Source organism: Pelobates fuscus, chromosome 6 (assembly GCF_036172605.1).
Source record: "Pelobates fuscus isolate aPelFus1 chromosome 6, aPelFus1.pri, whole genome shotgun sequence".
In the NCBI taxonomy this organism is placed as follows: Eukaryota; Metazoa; Chordata; class Amphibia; order Anura; family Pelobatidae; genus Pelobates; species Pelobates fuscus.
This window is the reverse complement of record NC_086322.1, coordinates 307,879,982-307,900,373: the sequence shown is the minus strand read 5'-3', so window position 1 is coordinate 307,900,373 and position 20,392 is coordinate 307,879,982. Positions and strand designations below refer to the sequence as shown.

Genomic DNA, 20,392 nt, shown 5'->3' with positions numbered 1-20,392 from the left:
ACACACGATGATGAACCATCACGTTCTAGGTTTGTTTCAGATAAAGATGTTTGTAATGCAATGCATGTTAATAGGAGCCAGAATCCAACAGAATTTGATGGATATCTCAATATCTGTATGCAGGATTCATATTCAGCAGTAGTGGTATAAATTGCATTTTTTTTTTATTTTTTACATTACCTCTTTGGTTTTTTAAAGGTGTCTTCTAACAAACCTGTCCCGAAATCTGAAGAAGAGGTAAAAAATGAGCCAGAAGAGAAGGTAGGAAACTGATTCAGAACCTACATCTAAGAATACATATTACTGAAAATGTGTTTAATTCAAAACACAATAATTACTTTTAGATAATATTAATAAAGAAATTGCACTTTGAGATTCGAAGCTGGTGATACAATCTATTATTATTATTTTATTTTTATTTTTTATGATAACTGATGACAAATCAATGTATTATGCTAAATGTTGCTCTATCATAGCACTATGTAAAATACACCAAATAATTGTATCTATAAGATGTTAATTCGTGCCACAGTATCCAACAGATTGCCTCTCGGCTGTTCTAACACTACAACTGTCATAATGATACTTTGCTGACCTAGAGACTGGCAAAGGATCCTGGGAATTGTAGTCACTGCTTGTCACCTAGTGCCAGTAGCCATCTGCTAATAACATTGATGGTTTGTGTTTATATACTGTGATAGAAAAGATATAATGTTGGTGCTATTTTTATGTTAAAGGAACACTCTAGTCACCTAAATTACTTTAGCTAAATAAAGCAGTTTTAGTGTATAGATCATTCCCCTGCAATTTCACTGCTCAATTCACTGTCATTTAGGAGTTAAATCACTTTGTTTCTGTTTATGCAGCCCTAGCCACACCTCCCCTGGCTATGATTGACAGAGCCTGCATGAAAAAAAAAACTGGTTTCACTTTCAAACAGATGTAATTTACCTTAAATAATTGTATCTCAATCTCTAAATTGAACTTTAATCACATACTGGAGGCTCTTGCAGGGTCTAGCAAGCTATTAACATAGCAGGGGATAAGAAAATCTTAATTAAACTGAACTTGCAATAAAGAAAGCCTAAATAGGCCTCTCTTTACAGGAAGTGTTTATGGAAGGCTGTGCAAGTCACATGCCGGGAGGTGTGACTAGGGTTCCTAAACAAAGGGATTTAACTCCTAAATGGCAGAGGATTGAGCAGTGAGGCTGCAGGGGCATGTTCTATACACCAAAACTGCTTCATTAAGCTAAAGTTGTTCAGGTGACTATAGTGTCCCTTTAAGCAACAGTTACATAACCACGAAAGCTTGGTATATTAGACCAGCTCTGTGTAGGCACCATTCCGTGGATTTATAAAGGGCCACTATAGTGACCAAAACAAAGTTAGCTTAATTAATTAGTTTTGGTGTATAGAACATGCCCCTGCAGCCTCACTGCTCAATCCTCTGCCATTTAGGAGTTAAATCACTTTGTTTATGAACCCTAGTCACACCTCCCTGCATGTGACCTACACAGCCTTCATGAACACTTCCTGTAAAGAGTCATCTAATGTTTACACTTCCTTTATTTTGAATTCAGCTTAATTTGGAATTTCTTATCTCCTGCTCACTTACTAGTATTCCAGACTATGCAGCAGCCTCCTGTGTGTTGTTACAGGCCAATTAGCAAAGTAGGATTTATAAACTTTGAAAACAAGATAACATCTGATTAGAACATGAAACCATTTATTCTTGCATTCTGTGTCAGTCACAGCCAGGGGAGGTGTGGCTAGAGCTGTATAAACATAAACCAAAGTGATTAAACTCTTAAATGGCAGATAATTGAGCAATGAGACTGCAGGGGCATGATCTTACAGACGTAAAAAAAAAGAAAAAAGAAAAGAAAAGCGCTATAAAAATGTCAAATTATTATTATCTATACACCAAAACGGTTTCATTAAGCTAACGTTGTTTTGACACCTATAGTGTCTCTTTAAGCTTTGTAGCAGCAATGTGATGCGGTGGTTATATTGCTTAACCTGTCCATTTAAGATCCAGATTTCCATGTTTTGACTGTTATCCTAATTTTGTGCAATAATGACTTACTTGGTGATCTAACAAACTGCTAGAAATGACTGATTTCTATTTCTGCAAATTTAGTAAATTCTCCAGGCCTGGGACTCTTGTTAGCAGCACAATGTTTAGTGAATCATCTCCTAATTATTCCGATTTGGGGGGAAGGGAGGTAACTCTCTCTATGTTCCAAAAGTCTGTGATCTCACGACGAGACCTTTAGTTGGAAGATGGCGATTAAGCTAAATGAATTCTTGATATTAACTATTTACCTACTGGGGAGTTACACACTTACATTCGGACCCCACCAAAGAGCTTTATATTATTAAAATAATCTCTATGGGGATTCTGGAAATAAAATGCTTTGCAAATTCCGTATCCCATATCAGATCCAATATGTTTCCTAAGCTGCACATCACTTTCTCCTGTTAATGGGCAGGGCAGGAAAAGTGGTGCCCTGCACAATGTTGCATTCATATACTGCTTGAGATCAGGGATTAAATCCTCCTCATTGCAGGGCAGCTTTACTTACAGAGTTGTGCTTTCGTTCCTGTATAGATACATTGTGACAGTGTTCAGGTAACCTTTTGTGTGACACATTGTGACAGTGTTCAGGTAACCTTTTGTGTGACACATTGTGACAGTGTTCAGGTAACCTTTTGTGTGACACATTGTGACAGTGTTCAGGTAACCTTTTGTGTGATACATTGTGACAGTGTTCAGGTAACCTTTTGTGTGATACATTGTGACAGTGTTCAGGTAACCTTTTGTGTGACACATTGTGACAGCTTGATTTGCATATCCTGGACCCAATGTTTGTTTTCCCATGAGCCGAAGCAGGCTGAGCCCAGTGTTTGTATCCCAGCAGCAGCCTGGTCTGTAAGAAGCACCCGAGAACAATCAGGGTTTTATGAGCTTCTTCTAAATGGCTATTTTATAAAATCGTTTGTTGACTAAACAGTGAGTTTAAACCCAAATTGGTTCAGTTTAGGTAACGGGAGAAAACTTTTCCATTTAAGCTATAATAATAACTTGGCAATTTTAGAATAAATGTTTTGCAATTCAGTTTTCAATTCCTCACTATTCCCAGCTTAGTAAATAGACTGTGAATTACCGTGAACTCAATACTGAATTGCCCAATTATAGCAGAATATTTGAAATGCAGGGATTTCGGCCTACATTGTGCACCCTGGTTTTAATTCACGGTTTGGTTAATATATTTTATTGTTTAATAATTTGGAATAAAGACAGACTATTCTTCGAATGTAACTCATTCCCTGCCACCTGGCCAGTGCACACCGAGCCAACATAAAAAGTTCTAAAATAATCAAGTGATAAAACGTAATTGGAGAGATCATTTTCTGTCTAGTTTGTAGTTTTTTCTCTGTAAATCGCGAATCAGCAGCAGCTTCCATTAAAGCAGCCATTTAGGGGACAGGCTGTTTTGTGCGTTTGTTTTTTAGCACACTGCTGTAGATGTTGTATAATACTGACGACCAGTAAATTATATATTCTATGTTTACGAGCCTTTTTGAAGTTTGTATTCCCAAACATAGCCCCAGACTTGTTATACTAACTTGTGAACCACATATTTCCAGTATCGTAATGCTATATGTCAGGCTTCCCCAAACTCCGGCCCCCCAGATGTTGCTGAACTACAACTCACATGATTCTATGAATGAAATCGGCTGAGGATCATGGGAGTTGTAGTTCTGCAACATCTGGAGGGCCGGAGTTTGGGGAAGCCTGCGTATGTCTTAAAATGATTGTTTCTGTTTCTGAACATATTGCAGTGTTTGTAAATTGGAGATTGCCATGTAGTTACAATGAATGTATCCCGCTGAATGTTCAAATTGTGCCAGAGATTCGATATTATTAATTCATTCCAGTTACAGGGACAATATTTATGCTCTATATGTAAATGAAAGAGTCCAGTTCGCACATTATTGACTCAAAATGGTTCTACATGACCTGGAATTCACCATGAATTGTCCTGGAAGTCCAGCTACCGGACACAAAGTGACATCTAACCAATATTTGTCTTATCCTTTGATCGAAAGAAAAAAGACAACGGAGGATTGAGAAAATCACCAACGAAAAAAGAGAAATCAAAGAGCTTTTCAGAGCAAATTCTAGACGCAGAAGCTAAGGGGTCGAAGAAATCAGACAGCCCAAAATCTCGAACACTTAGCAGACTTTTTAGGCAGAAGGTCTGTATTTTCATAGATGGAGGTTTAAAAACTCTAAGACAGATGGTAACCTACTTGGAATGAATTGAGTGGTGGTCTTTTTTTTCTTTTTTCATTTATTGGGAACCACTTAATGAAACGATTACTATGTACCATCTGGGACTTAGGGTTTTTCGACCTTTCCAGTACTATCATTTAAGAAAACGAAGTGCCTACTGGCTTTTATAACCAACGTTAATACTGCATCGCTTTCACATTAATGGATACTAATATTCCTCCCATGTAGATGTCAGCGGGTGGAAATGTCATTTTTTTCTTTCCATTCTAGTCTATTTAGATATATTTCTGATATTCTAATTATGACATTGAAAGTCCCACGGACTGTCTTCAGGATGAAGGATGCTCGTTAAATTCAGTTTACAAAAAATGAAACATTCTAAGCAGGCTTCCCCCAGAACCTGTGCTCTATGACCCTAAATTAACAGGAAAATACACTCTTTCATTATCCAACATTGTCCACCCCTGACTTAACGATCGTTAACATGATGTTTGCTTTATGGACTAATCAATATTACTGACCGATACAATTAACAAGGTTAAAAAGTGTTGTATAAATATTTAATAATATATCAATAAGTATTTAAAACATTAGTCTCCGAATATCAGCGATGTGACAATTCATGTCATGAAGATAAATTGAAATATGTAGAGTTTGAGAAACCAGTATAGCTGTGATGGCCTTCAGCAATAACCTAAAAAATAGCCACATTGAACAAAAAGCACCCTTGAAAACGATGTCCAGCGATGTTTGGCTGCATTGTGTAATGTGATCGCTGTCAGTGAGAACATTCTGGTATTTCTGAAAGTCTTCCAAAAATCGAATAGTTTCAGGGAGCTTTGTATTAAAGGAACACTCCAATTTAGTAGATCTACACGCAGTGACATAATACAGTAATAAATGCAAACATTTCTGAATCTCCAGGCTGGGGAAATGACCGATCAGATCTTCTCAGGTTTATATCTGCATGAGCCGCTCAAAGTCCTTCAGGCTTCCAGTAAGGGAGTCCGTGGAAGTCCATGCAGGGCTAAAGTGGGCTCTGTGGGGACACACACTTTTACTCAGGGGTCAAGTCCTGGGGGAAAAAGTGTGGGAACTCACCCAAGATCCCAACCCCCCAAAAAGTATACACTTGTATGCATATATAAATGCGTGCACACACACACACACACTCACAGACTCACACTCACAGACACACACACACCCATACCCACACACACACACATACTAAGAAACACACACATATGCTCACATACACACACATATACTCGGACACTCACACACACACATACACTCACTCACAGACACACATACACACACATACTCACTCACAGATACACATACTCAGACACTCACACACACATACACTTACTGACACAAATATTTAGACACTCAAACACAGACACACACACACATACTCAGACACTGATACACACACACACACACATACACTCACAAATTATTTATATTTGTAACATTTACAAATGTCCACCCAGCCTCCCTACCTGGAGAGCTTGTGTGGACCTGTCCCTGAGAACCAGTGGGGCTTCAGTGAGGTGGGCGCCAGTCTCCCTGTCAGACGCGGCGAGGGAGCTGTTTCCTCTCTGCTCTGCTCCCTCACGCCACGCGGGCTGTCTACTGATGCCCCCGACATCAGTATCGGCGCGCGAGGGAGCAGCGCTGGGAGAACACAGCTCTCTTGACGCCTCTGACAGGTAGAAAGCCGCAGCATTTGGGGGCGGCATTTTTTGCCGTCCCCTGGTTAGTGCCTGCTGTAAAAAAAAAAGTTCCTGTAGGACTCGTGCCTTGCTTTTACTTGGTGAGAAGATAGGCGCGTTGTAGGCATGTGCATGGGAAAAAAATTTGGTTCGGTTCGGCAGTCCGAAATTCGGGATTTTCACAATTCGGGACTGCGGCAATTCGGCACCTCAAGACTTCGGCAACTTTGGCACTTCAGCACTTCGGAACTTCGGCACTTCGACACTTCGGAAATTCGGCAACCTAATGTTGCAGTGGATGTGATCTACTTGGATTTTGCCAAGGCATTTGATACGGTTCCTCACAATAGGTTAGTCTTCAAACTAAAAGAAATTGGTCTAGATGAATATTCTTGTTCTTGGGTAGAACATTGACTTAAGGATAGAGTACAATGAGTTGTCATAAATGGTAAATTTTCAAGCTGGACAAAAGTGGTAAGTGGTGTCCCTCAGGGTTCGGTTTTGGGACCGCTTCTATTTAACATATTTATAAATGATCTTGAAATGGGCATTGAAAGCCATGTATCAGTGTTTGCAGATGACACAAAACTTTGTAAAGTAATAAAATGTGAGCCTTGCTGCAGAGGGATTTGGATAGATTGGGGGACTGGGCACTAAAATGGCAGATGAAATTTAACGTAGAAAAATGCAAAGTTATGCACTTCTGGGTTAAGAATGCACAAGCAATTTACACCCTAAATGGTAGTGAACTAGGGATAACCACACACGAGAAGGATTTGGGAATTGTTATAGACAACAAATTAGGTAGCAATATGCAATGTCAATCTGCTGTTGCTAAGGCCAGTAAGGTTTTGTCATGTATAAATAGGGGCATAAATTCTTGAGATGAAAATATAATTTTGCCTCTTTATAAATCGCTGGTAAGACCACACCTTGAATATGCTATGCAATTTTGGGCACCAGTTCTAAAGAAAGATGAGCTACAAAATTGATAAAAGGAATGGAGCATTTTAGTTATGAAGAAAGGTTAAAACATTTAAATCTCTTCAGTTTGGAAAAACGGCGCCTTAGAGGGGATATGATAACATTATACAAATATATTCGGGGCCAGTACAAACCATTATCTGGAAATCTATTCATAAACAGGGCAATACATAGGACACGAGGTCACACATTTAGGTTTGAAGAAAGGAGATTTCATCTAAGGCAAAGAAAAGGGTTTTTTTTACAGTAAGAGCAATAAGGATATGGAATTCATTGCCGGAAGAGGTGGTTTTGTCAGAGTCTATACAGATGTTTAAACTGCTATTGGATAAATACTTGCAAAAACACAACATACAGGGATATAATTTCTAATTAGTGGGGTAATAGCTGATTGATCCAAGGAGACATCTGACTGTTATTTTGGGGTCAAGAAGGAATTTTTTCCTAGTTTGTGGCAAAATTGGAAGCGCTTCAGACTGGGTTTTTTGCCTTCTTTTGGATCAACAGCAAAAACATATGTGAGGAAGGCTGAACTTGATGGACGCAAGTCTCTTTTCAGCTATTTAACTATGTAACTATGTAACTATGTAACTATGTAACTATATAACTATGTAACCATGTAACTATGTAACTATGTAAGTATATTATGGCTGCCATGCTTTCTAATTTGATTGATGGTTGAGGTCAGCCAACAGTCAAGTTATATAAAACAAAAATAAACTAACAAAACGCATTCTCACTAATTTTGTAATACATCCCAGCATTTAATCTATCTTAATTATAATAAATTACGTATTTCACTATATGTTGAAGATGATAAACAGATCATAATGTCCTGAAACAAATATATTCAATAATCTATTGTTTTGTTTGTCACCCCCCTCCCCCCAGTCCCAAAAGGAAGAACCAGCCAGTGGAAAGAAAGTGAGTATGAAATAAGTTGCAATACGCATTCTTATGTTTGTCGATTGTTTTAATCCTCGTAACATCCTCTAATATATCATTTTATATCTCTTGCATATTTTTGAGATTATTTAGTTATGTATATTTTTAGGTCTGAATGTTTGAGACTTGGTGCTGACTCTGACTCCCATGTAACCACTAACACATCCCCCGATGACTAATATATGTTTTAGGTGTCTGAAGAACAAGCTGTTGTGTCTGTGTCTGTAAACGCAGAGAAAGCAGTCCCTGAGCCAATATTAATCCTGGACCCTATACCCTCTGAATCCAATGTCCAATCACAGATCACTGCACAAACCCAAAAGGATGATGGGAAAGCTGCAAAGGAATCTGCACCACGACTTCGGCCTTTTTGGAGAAAGGTTGGCAATGTGTAATTTCTTTAACAAATCGATATATTCGCTTTTTTGCAGATTTGAATAATTATTGCATTAAATATGTTACTTTACTTTATGTTGACGGTGTATTAAAAAATATCATAATCCAAGCTGGTAAAACATCTCAAAGTTAGTATCGGGATCATCGTAGAAACAACTTATGGCAATAGCTACAACCATGGAAGAAAGTTAAAAGTAGTATTTGCGAATTATTTAATGTTTTGTCAACTGGTATAAAAAAAAAAAAGGAGAAAATATAGTCCAATATGTTTCAAATAATGTCATAGAACTGGTGGGCTTCTATCCAAACCCTGTAAGAGTTGTGAATAGAATGTCAATATTCTTAAGATTCTAGATCCTGTAAAGAGATGAGCTGCTTGCTTGAAATTACATTTTTTTAATTCTGTGTGGGTGATGTTATCTCCACAATCTCATCAACTATTTGGCACAATTCCCCCCCCCCCTCCTCCCCCCCCAACAAACAACAAGTGAGTTTGCCACAAGCCCCTGGAGGAGCCTGATTACCAGCCTCCTGCCCACAGACTATTGAACCTGTAAAAAGTGATGTAAAAGTCTCTGTTCGTGAATTTTGACTATATGGTTCAGGAACCGAACAGCCGAACCGGAGACCACCCTGGAGCTTGTTAAGCCTAATTGATACTTTGTAGCAATTTCCACCGCAGTGTTCCAAGTGTTCATCTGGGTGGCCGCATTTTCTATGGATGACCACGAGGTGGCGGCCATCTTGTTCGCATGAACAGAGGCAGAGGTGTTTGGTCGTCGAGTTCATGGAACTATTTTCGGACACAGAAACTCCCAAACACCCACTGGACCTCCATGACCACCTGTGTTCGGTTCTACAACACTTAGAAAAACACTGTTCGATGGAAACGTTCCCACGAACAAGGGGATCAAGCTCCAGGTTAAGACTATTGACTATGTTCAGTAGTTTTTTCACTGACTAGACCGACTGCAAGCCCTGATTCTCTGGAACTGTTTTGGGCATGGGACCATGCGTGCGGTTGGTCAAATTATGACTTCCAGGAAATTCCTGAACCCCTGAACCGATCTGGGATATTTTTGGCTATGTTGGTCACCTGGATCGGTGCTATAAGGGGGGTTTTTATGTATTTTTAAGGTACTTTTAGGTTGTTTGGGAAATGTGTGTTTTTTGTGCTTGGAGATAATTGAGTTTAATACAGTGCTTGACTCAATTATCTCCCAGGCATAGGGGAGGGATTATCTTGTTTTATTTGGGAGTGTCCTGGACCTGAGAGCCAATGTCATTGTGTGTATGTTTTTATTGTAGTCTGCTCTCAGGTCCAGGGGGGAGATCCTTGCATGGGGACCTTCACATAAGGCCAGTTGTGGCTGCCGATAAAGGCATTTCAGCTTGTACTCCCAGAACTATGTGTCGTCTGGTTACTGGGAGGGGAAAGGGATAATTTTTAATCACTGTTCCAGTGTGTAGGATTCAACGGGGAAAGTCTATGTAGGAAAAAAAAAGCACACAGGTCTGAGTGTTGTCCAGTGCCTGGGGTGTCTAGAGCGAATTCCCCATTTGGTTCCAGGACCCCAGTCAAGTCACAGCGACTGTGGTCAGAAGTGCTGCGGTTTATCCCTGTTCCAGCTAGGAAGCGGTCTTTTGGCAGAGGTACCCAGTCGGGGTACAGGGAGCTCCATTATAGCACATTTATTTAAGAGCTACCAGTACAGCAATTCCCAGTGTTGGTGGTTATCTACGGTAATACATGTTTACCAAACAGCCCCACTTAAACACTGTTGCACGTTGAAATATTCAATATATCGCGGTGTACTTTATGGCTGAAGTATGATAATTATAAACTGATATAAATGGACTTGATGGCTCTACTCATGTGAGTTTACAATTTGAGTGAAGTCCCAATGGGTTATAAGGCTTAATACAAATTTCTGGGTTAAGTTCCACTCTTTAAATGAGGCCACCAGAAAGTTGGGCCTACTTATAAATAAAGGGGCCTAAGATGGACTGTTTTATGCTTCTTAAAAGCAAGTTTGGTAATGACGGCTTTACTATTGGGAAGCTGGTGGAACAGGGCATTTAGAGATGTGTTATTGGTTCCAAGGGCTGTGTGCTGTTATAAGGAATTCTTCAACATTCATAATAAAGGACGTTGCACGGGATGATGATGAGAAATGTAGAATGTGCAGAAATTACCAAAACTACACTGATTCATGTCACAAAATATTTCATGGAAATTGACTCAAACATAGAGTTTTTAGGAGCAACTATTTTATGATGCCATCAAGAATTATATTTCATATTTGAATATGGTATAATGTAGAACAAGGAAATACAAATCTCAAGTCTGATAATTAGCTGTATGAACTGGTAGGATGCGGAATTTGAGGTGCACCATTCTGGACCTCTTGCAGTCACTGATAACTTTATTAAAACAATGGAACACGACACTCCTTTGGTCCCCAGGGTGCAACTGGACCTAAGGTAGGCCAAAACTCACTCTGTAGTTTGGAAAGTAGACAATGATGCAGGCATTCAGGCTTAACAAATACCATTTGGGGTCAAAAAGTTGCCTTTGCAGTCTCCTAATAAACCAACTTTTGTGGTTAAACCTTGAGTGCCCGAACCATTGTCTACTTTCCAAACTGAGAGCTTCATAGCATAACGAGCAATGAAATAGTCTCCTGGTTGAGATTATTTTTCTTCCTGCTACCCTTCCATTGTCGACTGAACTTTTAAAGTTGAATTTTACTTAATGCTTTATTTTCCTTTTGGTTACTTGCATTGTGTAAGCTGCCTGCCAGTAATTATTACTGAGGAACTGTTCTCCACTGATGAATGAATTTGGCTCCCTCTCATGCATAATGTCAGGTGGTTTAGACATGCTTTGCAACATAATGATATTTAATTCTCTTCAATAACATTTTTTGTGTGGTCCATTCATTAAATAAAATAACCATTATTATTCATCCCTTTGCCCTTCGAGAAAGCTGGAATTGCCTTCTCTAGATGATTCATTCTTTGTCTTACCCCTCCCAAAGCATGTGGACTCCTCTTTTTCTGAGTTTTATGAAAAGTTGGCCAATGCACCTCCACCTATGTCTGACTCCTGACTAGCTCAGTCATATTTAGCTTCATTTAGCTCATGGCAGTGTTATCTCACTGATCACGCATGTATTAGAGTGAAGGAAATTAAATGTGGTTTCATCTACGTAGAATTACCCACTACCTGCTCCCCAGCTGTGATAAGCGTCATCAATCAGATTCAATGCCGTCTCAGATCTTGTAAATGTCATAGTCTGCTTTCATATCATTTTCCGTGTGTCTTACTACTAACATTCTTGTCTTTAGTCTTTTAAATTAGATCTCCAACCCACGGAGGTCCAGGAGAATGTAAGTTTATAACTCTCGTCTTTACTCTCCATGCTCATATTGTATCGGAAAACTTGGCTAATTACTGGTGGGGAAAAACCTTCTCAATGTCTTTTGTTTACTTGTTCTTACTTGGATTTTAATCATGGGTTTTGATGTGATTTAAAGTTGATCTATCCCATAAAAAAATAATCAGAAAAGCATAAATAATAAATCAGTCTGTCTGGCTAAATATATTTCCTAACTTCTGACCAGTTTAAGAAATATAAGGAACATTCGGACCTTGTGCTTATACCTGCATTGATTGAATACGACAATTAATTAGTAAATCTTTTTGATTTAATATTTATTTAATATTTGATTTTTTTTTAATACTTAGTTCTATGTATCAAACATGTATTAGACTTCAATAGGGGGAATTTCGCAATAAATATTTAAATCCGATATTAATGATTCAAATGGCTCCTTTTTAGAAAGAAAATTAAAAATGTAATCGACATGGTTTACATTGCAGTGGGGGATTGTGGGTAATAACGTGTACCTTCAGAGTGAGGGATTGTGGGTAATAACGTGTACCTTCAGAGTGAGGGATTGTGGGTAATAACGTGTACCTTTAGAGTGAGGGATTGTGGGTAATAACGTGTACCTTTAGACAACGACTCATAATGTATAATGTGATTAGCAGTTACTTAAATAATGGCGTTCAAAGCTTTGGAACTTCTAAAACTTGCCTCTGCTGCCATCTACAGTCTGTGAATGTAACTGCATTGTGTTTGTGTATGTTCACTGATAGTGGTTATGTGTTTATTCAGAGTGAGTCGTTTTCAGGTTTATAATGGAGTTTAAAGAATATCTTACCATTTTCTTTTCTTATAAATGCGGCTATAAATTCTATATTTTTGTTCTCTCTTTTATTCGAGATCAGTGTATGATATTTTTTTTCCTTTCCCTTCTTTAGTAAAGTGTCCCATAAGTAAAACGCGTGTGGAATGGGAAACATGGATATGGGTTCTCTGCAGAGATGGTTCTTGCCGTTTTTTCTAATAACTAATTCCCGAGCCAACTCTCAAGCCTTTCCATATTTTTCTTGGTTGTGGCTTCCTGGACTCTTATTCTTCCCTTGTATTTTTTTTTATATATATATATATCAATAAAGCCACCACGACTAATACAGATCACCTATAGGTGGGATTCTATTTAACGCGTCGGTCTTTAGAATGCAAGTATCGCGTGTTAACATTCGGGGTTTAAGGAGACATAATGACAGAGATGGCCCAGCACTCCTCGAATGTGTTGCGAAAATCCTTTTCTATCAACATATCGACTGCTCAATGATCTTTTCCAGCTAAGAGTATAAGTATTGTCACGTGCCTTGACTTTGCACCATCTGAATTAATGATAATATTCTTTCTTCAGTCTTTAAAGGAAGATTTACAGACCAGCCCGAACACAGGGAATGTAAGTGACTTTCATAGCATTGATGGTGGATTATATACAAGTCCAGAAGAGGTGCACTCAAGGGAATTGTTAAACAAAATCTTCACAGTTTTATTAGCCCATACGCAGAGTTTTAAACAAATACATCAACGTTTCAGTCTCGAAAGGAGACTTTTAACAGTGATAACGCCAGTGATGTGACATTATGGGTGGCCATCCTCTTTCTGGACTCCTGGGGAGGGTATTTAATGATAGATTTCACATGTCACTGGCGTCCTGATGACTGTCTCCTTTTGAGACTGAAAACGCTGATATTTTTGTGTGATACAGATTGTGTTCAACAAATCCCTTGAGCGCACGTCTTCTTGACTTCTGTGCTAGGTGGATGGCGTTTTCACACGGGTGAAGATCATTATTTTGTAAAAGACCGTGTGCTCGACCCTTGTGAATCTATCTATAATACAAATCAAATAAATGTAATATAAAAGGTTAACAGTGTTGTAAATTCTTGAAATGTTCTATGTTGGCTTCAAACTGAAGTATTGCATTTACAGAATTTTGAACACAACGTTAATATTACACCCATTTTCTCTTAACTCATAGTCTGAATTCTTAATGAATAGTTAAACAAGTTTTAGTTTTTTTTTGTTTTTATATAAATATACACAAACACAGATAGTGTGTAAATGTACACTTCCTGGTTAAATACCTTGATGTGACATTAGATATATAGATCGCACTTGAACTATACTACGACTAACATTTTATGTGTCAGACTGTCTCTTAACACTAATAACTCACGTGTCGATTACTATATGTTTTTAGGCAGTGCAGGACCAGGTCCCTGTATCCGTATCTGTAAATACTCCTCAGATACTAACAGAAGATGCTAACCTCAATGCCCAATCTCAGATCACAGTGCAAGCTTCGGTGGATGAAGGAAAAACTGTTAAAGAATCCTCTTCTCGTCCCGTGCCCTTCTGGCGGAAGGTTGGCAGTATTTTTTACTCTGGGGATTGCACTGTCTCTATCACTTTATTCCTGATGGGTTTAGCCAGTAAACTGTGCATTGAGCAGATCCTGAATCTCATTCTATGAAATGTTCATTTAGAGCTATGAGCCCCGTGTTCAGACTCCCACTACCGTTGGGCAGCCGTAATGACTGTTTCATGTTGCATAAACAAGTTAAACTATTACTTGCTTCTATCCTGAAACTTAAAGCTGAGGACATTAAAGTCGGCTGGATAAAATGTGCTATAAATCCCAGATTGTATGACAGCTCACGGTGGTATTGTGACTATCTAGCCATATTGTAGATCTATTTGATGGTTAATATAAGGTGCAGTCTGGGTGGAGTTGCGCCTGTCCCGGATTTGGTTACACATTGGCTACCATGCCAATCCTGGGAACCAGTTTGAGAGTGTCTGGAGAGGGTCTCGTGATTGATGTGCCATTAGGAAGAGCTATTAATGGGGATAAAACTTTATTTTAACATTCTTTTACAATATTCTTATCAGGAGTTTGCCGATTCTAAACCCTAATTAAACCTACATCTTTAAAGCTATTTCCTAAAATTAAAACCTTTTGAAAACTCCACTAGGTCAGATTAGTTTCCATGCAAATAGTATTTTTTCATTTGTTTAATCTTTTTTCTCCCAATTGATCACTTGTTGACTTATCTTTGTCTAATATATTCTTGTTGCTAGTTCGTTATGTCTCCACTTTCGACACGATTTCCTTGTCTACTTGTTTGACTTGCCATACTAATAAATCCTTTATTTTCAGTCTTTTAAGGCAGATCCTCCACCCATTAACATCCAGGGAAATGTGAGTTCATTTGTTTTGGTTTAATGTCTAGTTCTCAACCAATTACAATTGTATCTCTTTCTATTGATTGATTCTCACTTTATCCAAGAAGCATTTTTAACACAATTCTACTTTACAACATTCTAAAAAGTCACTCCAAGGTTTCTCTTGTGCTCTTGGATTAATAACATGAAGTATACTCTTTCCAATATATATAAATATATTTTTAAAAATGTTACCTTTTTTTGGGTGGGGAGGCGGGGGCATACACATCCTGTATTTGGTTTAAAATAGTACCAGGTGTGTAAATAATGAATGGATGTATAATTAGAAACATAGAAACATAGAATGTGACGGCAGATAAGAACCATTCGGCCCATCTAGTCTGCCCAGTTTTCTAAATACTTTCATTAGTCCCTGGCCTTATCTTATAGTTAGGATAGCCTTATGCCTATCCCACGCATGCTTAAACTCCTTCACTGTGTTAACCTCTACCACTTCAGCTGGAAGGCTATTCCATGCATCCACTACCCTCTCAGTAAAGTAATACTTCCTGATATTATTTTTAAACCTTTGTCCCTCTAATTTAAGACTATGTCCTCTTGTTGTGATAGTTTTTCTTCTTTTAAATATAGTCTCCTCCTTTACTGTGTTGATTCCCTTTATGTATGTAAATGTTTCTATCATATCCCCCCTGTCTCGTCTTTCCTCCAAGCTATACATGTTAAGGTCCTTTAACCTTTCCTGGTAAGTTTTATCCTGCAATCCATGAACCAGTTTAGTAGCCCGACACTATATAAAGGCTAATAATAATAATATGTGATCAGGTTAAACTTTTCCAATTCGTTGTTATCTGTGTATGTAATAACTTTGTGTATTTGTTTGTGTCGAATCTGACATTCTATGTGTATTTTATCTAGTTTTTGATTAATAATGTATTTTAGGATGTGCAGGAACCGGCAGTTGTATCCGTATCACTAAATTCAGAGAAATCCGCTCCTCCGCAAATTTCGATTCCAGTAGCGAATCCTAACACTCAGTCACAGCTCACCGTACAAATCTCGCCGGATGAAGGCAATTCCGTCAAGGAAGCTACGTTACAGCCTGTACCATTTTGGAGAAAGGTTGGCAATGGCTTACTTGCTGCCGGCCCCCTCTGTCTTGTTTCTTTATCCCTCCCACAAATCCAGGTGTAAGAGGGAACCTCTAAACAAACTCAATATGGTGCTGCCCACGGATAGGCAACTTTGTTACCCGTTTCATATTCAGTGACACACGGTCTCTTGACATGACTCTAGTTTAATATATTTCGAGTCATGTATGACTTCCATTTGGCCTTTTTTCTTTTTTGCTGTTAAGGCCTCTAAATAGGTTTCTCATTGGTTCATATCCTCAAGAACAAAACCATTTATTCCAATATCGCAGCTTTTTGAATACCATGTAGATTATTATCCAAAGATTATTCTTTCCTTGTTTAGAATTTTCACATCTTTCCTTTTCTTCCTAAAATAGAACGGAGTTCCATCAGACCTTTTTCTGTGCTGATCTGATTCCTGCTTCTGCCTCGTCTAAAGCTTTTTGGTTTGGGCTTTTTATTTTAATCACAATAATTGAGCTTTTCTTTGGAAGTTAAAGTTTTGATGATCATATTCAGTTATTTTCTGTCTGGATAATTTATCTGATTTTATTCTTCAGTAATACCTGTAAACGGGTTATCTTCTGTTACAAACTGGAGCCCAGCGCGGCCTATCGTATGTTAGAAATATTTGCTTTTCCTTTTTGTTTTCTTCCTTTGCAATATTTTTCATGATCCTTTTCACCTTCTCTGGGATTCTTCCTCTAATCATTGCCCTTAAATCAGTATTTCGCTTTCTCCTATTTATTAAAGGTTTTGATTTTTATACAGCTTAGTAACAATGTTTTATTTCCACAGTCTTTTAAAGCAGAACCACCATCTGTAAAGATCCAAGCCAATGTAAGTTCATATAGTCCTAGCGATTCTAATATTCTCATCAATTGTCATCGTACATTTTAATTATTGGCTTCTTACTATTGACAATAAACTTTATCTAAGGTCTCCATTTAAAATTGTTCAATGCGATTTTCATATGATTAAATATTATGACAAATATTTTAGTTTTGTAATATTTAGATTTTTCTTTATATATTGATTATTAAATATATACACGTCAGAAAGACTCTAAGTAATATAATGGATGTGTTTTGAGGTCTGAATTGTTTCTTGAAGATTGTAAGATTGTTTCTTTCTTTTATTGTTTCTTTTTCATACCAGGAAAAAAATCTTGTTTTTACCAGTTTAGGTTGGAGTATTGCATTTACAGCGTTAGTCTCCATTGTGTGAATTGTCAGAAACTCAAAGTCAATTTTTTTAGTTTTGCCCAAAATAGCTGGAAATATTCCAATTCCAGTATTTAATGGGGTGATTAAATCCATCAACAAAAAAACAAAAAACAAAAATCCAATACTTACCTCTGCTGCTGTGCATCCGTGTTGCAGTGCCTTTGCCTCCCCATGATGCCTCCGGTATGTAATGGAGAATTGATGTACGCACACTTGCGAGTTCGGTATTTTCTCCAGCAGTGCCGATGTGCACGTGTCAAGTGTACAGTACTGCAAAAGATATATAAACGTAAAGAACAGAAAATATAAACCATTTTAAAAAACACTTAGCACACTCAAGAGCTAACTCTTAGTTGGCTATTAATGAGTTACTCCAACCCTTTTTGTATAAAATGCCCTACTAGGCACTCTTAATTAGCATCACCCCCTCCTCTCCTGTTTTGCATGAAATCTGCAAAAAATAGTTTTACTTACCACGTGGCTTCTTAACATTGCAAGGTCCAATCGCAGGCATCTTATAGAGGAGGGTGAGGGGTGGGAAATGTTTTTATAAAAAAAAAAAAAAAAAAACTGCAATTTTATTTGGAGGTGATACGGGTAAAAAAAAAAAAACGGTTCCCCTTGCAAGCGCTGTCTGCCAGGAGTGCTATACATCCATTGCATCACATAAATATTTGAATATGTATGAATAAAAAATGAAGTCCTGGCCTATTCCATGCACAGAATTGACATTAGGCAGCCCGGATCTCAGTCACGTGTGCCAGGGGTGTAACTAGCCCCCGGAACCCCAGTGCAGATAACGCTGTGTGTGCAGTGTTTCCAGCAGAAGTGGTGATGGTGGTTGTAATACGTTGTGCTAAAATTGCAGAAGTGACAGTTCCTCGTTAAGCTCTGATCTTTCGTCTCTTTTGTCTCATGGATGGGTCGGGTGTTTCTTATAATCACAAAGCATTCTTTGAAATAACCAATTCCCTATTGTAGAACCATTTCTCATTTTTTTTTTTTACTTATTAGTTACCCAATATTTTCTTCTGCTTTTTGTGGGAAATGTTATTTTCTGAGACACAACTCAATTGTTGTCATGTTATACTTGTCAAACATTCCCAATTTAGAACTGTTCTGTAAACGTGTGATATTGTGCGATGGTAAATGTCAATATTTAATTATAAAGTTTTTCTTTTAATCGTATAAAGTACTGTAGATTCGAGGCAGGTCATTCTACCAGTCAGTCAACCCAAAAAGCAGTTTAATGTAGATACTTGTTGTGTTAATAATTTAAGGAACATGATGGCATTAGGAATACATGGCCACTGAACCCAGATCACTTCATTGAGCTGAAGTGGTCTGGGCGACTTTCGGGTCCTTTAACCCCTTAAGGACACATAACATGTGTGACATGTCATGATTCCCTTTTATTCCAGAAGTTTGGTCCTTAAGGGGTTAAAACATATTAATGAACTAAATTCTTTAATATTCTTATAATCTGTAAATAAATATCCTAAAATGCCATAAGTGTATATGAAGTATTGTGACATTCTTCATTGTTGCTAATGTCCCATGATCATTTTGCGCAAACTCGATTAAACCTTGCTTATTTATTATTTGATGTAAGTAATATGTATTTTAGGGCGTTCAGGAACCAGCAGTTGTATCATTTCCTGTCAACGTGGAAAAAAACGCTCCAGAGCTGATCGTAATCCAGCAAACTAAACCTAACGCACAACCTCAAATTATAATGCAAAGTTCACTGGAAGAAAAAAATTCTATGAAGGAATCTACTTCTCGACCTGTGCCTTTCTGGAGAAAGGTTGGCAATGATCAATCTGCTGGCATTTAGGGTTTCTCTGGTTTTGTTTTACCCTCTCAACAGTGCAGTAAACACCTGCCCCAGTGATGTATTAAAATTAGATAGTCACCCCATGCTAGCTGGCCAGTATCTTTTATCTTCTAATTTCTTGTAGTATTGCTGAGAGGTTTATTTTGCCTCTTACATTCCATTCAGTGGTTCAAATACCAGCAGTAATACAGTGTAATTGACCATAACAGGCCCATAATAGATCAGTAGATAGTTTAACCTTTACAATTCACCCCTTAATGGAAATCACAATCTCTCATTGTCTTGATCTTCTATTGTATGTGGATAAAATAATTTCTTAATATTATTCTTCAGTCCGTAAAGGTGTGTTTCTCTTCCAACAGTAATTTTCTTGAGATAAATCTAATAATAAAAATACACCATGTGTAGTATTTCTATAAATGTATAAATCACAATGTGATCACCAAGATCTGTAGATATCATGAAGTTTTGTTACCAATATCGAAGTTTAGTGAACATTTCCCCATATGTATTTAGGTGGATTTTTTTGTTTAGTTTTTTTTCTTTTCGAGCCATAAATCATCTCCAGATGCTCAATTCATCTGAAGGGAAATCCAATTCTTCTTCTTGATTTCCTTCCTCTTCCAATGGGATTCCAAAGAGTTTTGTTTGAATTTGTGACTTGTACGTCAACAGTCAGTGAAGATGTGGAGCTGCACTGACAAACATAGTTTTGGATGAATGTCTCTCCTTTCATGGGTCATTTGGTCTTTTCGTCTCAATGCTCAATAATCGTCTTCAAGCCTATCACTCTGGAAAATGGTGGTCATCCAATGGCTTATTATGACTTAATATTTTATTCAGAATTCTCTTGAAGCGTACTTTAAATATGCATTTTGGGAACTGCATGAGCTAAGCATATCCAAAGCTACATTGGATTTGGAAGATGTATGGCGTTCCTTGCTTCTTGATTCTTTGCTAGTGGAAGAACTTCTCCTTTTCTGGGATACCAACAGCTTGTTCTTATCTGGGCGTTTCATACTTTTCTTATGACGTTATATCTTATAATAACACATAATATTGTATTGTTTCAGTCTTTTAAAGGTGATCCTCCACCCATGAAGGTCCAGCAGAATGTAAGTTCAATTTTGATGTTGGGATCTCGATCAATAACCTTCACATCTACAAAATAAATTTTACTACGAACCTTTCGAAGAAATACAATTTCTCGTGTAACTCGTGAAAAATAATATCC

General features: G+C 37.8%; 1 protein-coding gene across 1 annotated transcript in view; it reads left to right on the top strand.

The window, feature by feature from the left end:
* BCAS1 (brain enriched myelin associated protein 1) overlaps positions 1 to 20,392 on the top strand; it is an 89,906-nt gene that overhangs the window by 39,022 nt on the left and 30,492 nt on the right. Inside the window, exons 6-17 of the mRNA XM_063459701.1 lie at positions 199 to 261; positions 4,116 to 4,265; positions 7,896 to 7,928; positions 8,141 to 8,329; positions 11,697 to 11,738; positions 13,134 to 13,175; positions 13,980 to 14,144; positions 14,940 to 14,981; positions 15,905 to 16,084; positions 16,894 to 16,935; positions 18,949 to 19,128; positions 20,232 to 20,273. Of these exons, the coding sequence (XP_063315771.1) occupies positions 199 to 261; positions 4,116 to 4,265; positions 7,896 to 7,928; positions 8,141 to 8,329; positions 11,697 to 11,738; positions 13,134 to 13,175; positions 13,980 to 14,144; positions 14,940 to 14,981; positions 15,905 to 16,084; positions 16,894 to 16,935; positions 18,949 to 19,128; positions 20,232 to 20,273 (1,170 nt within the window). The remainder of the gene's footprint in view (positions 1 to 198; positions 262 to 4,115; positions 4,266 to 7,895; positions 7,929 to 8,140; positions 8,330 to 11,696; positions 11,739 to 13,133; positions 13,176 to 13,979; positions 14,145 to 14,939; positions 14,982 to 15,904; positions 16,085 to 16,893; positions 16,936 to 18,948; positions 19,129 to 20,231; positions 20,274 to 20,392) is intronic.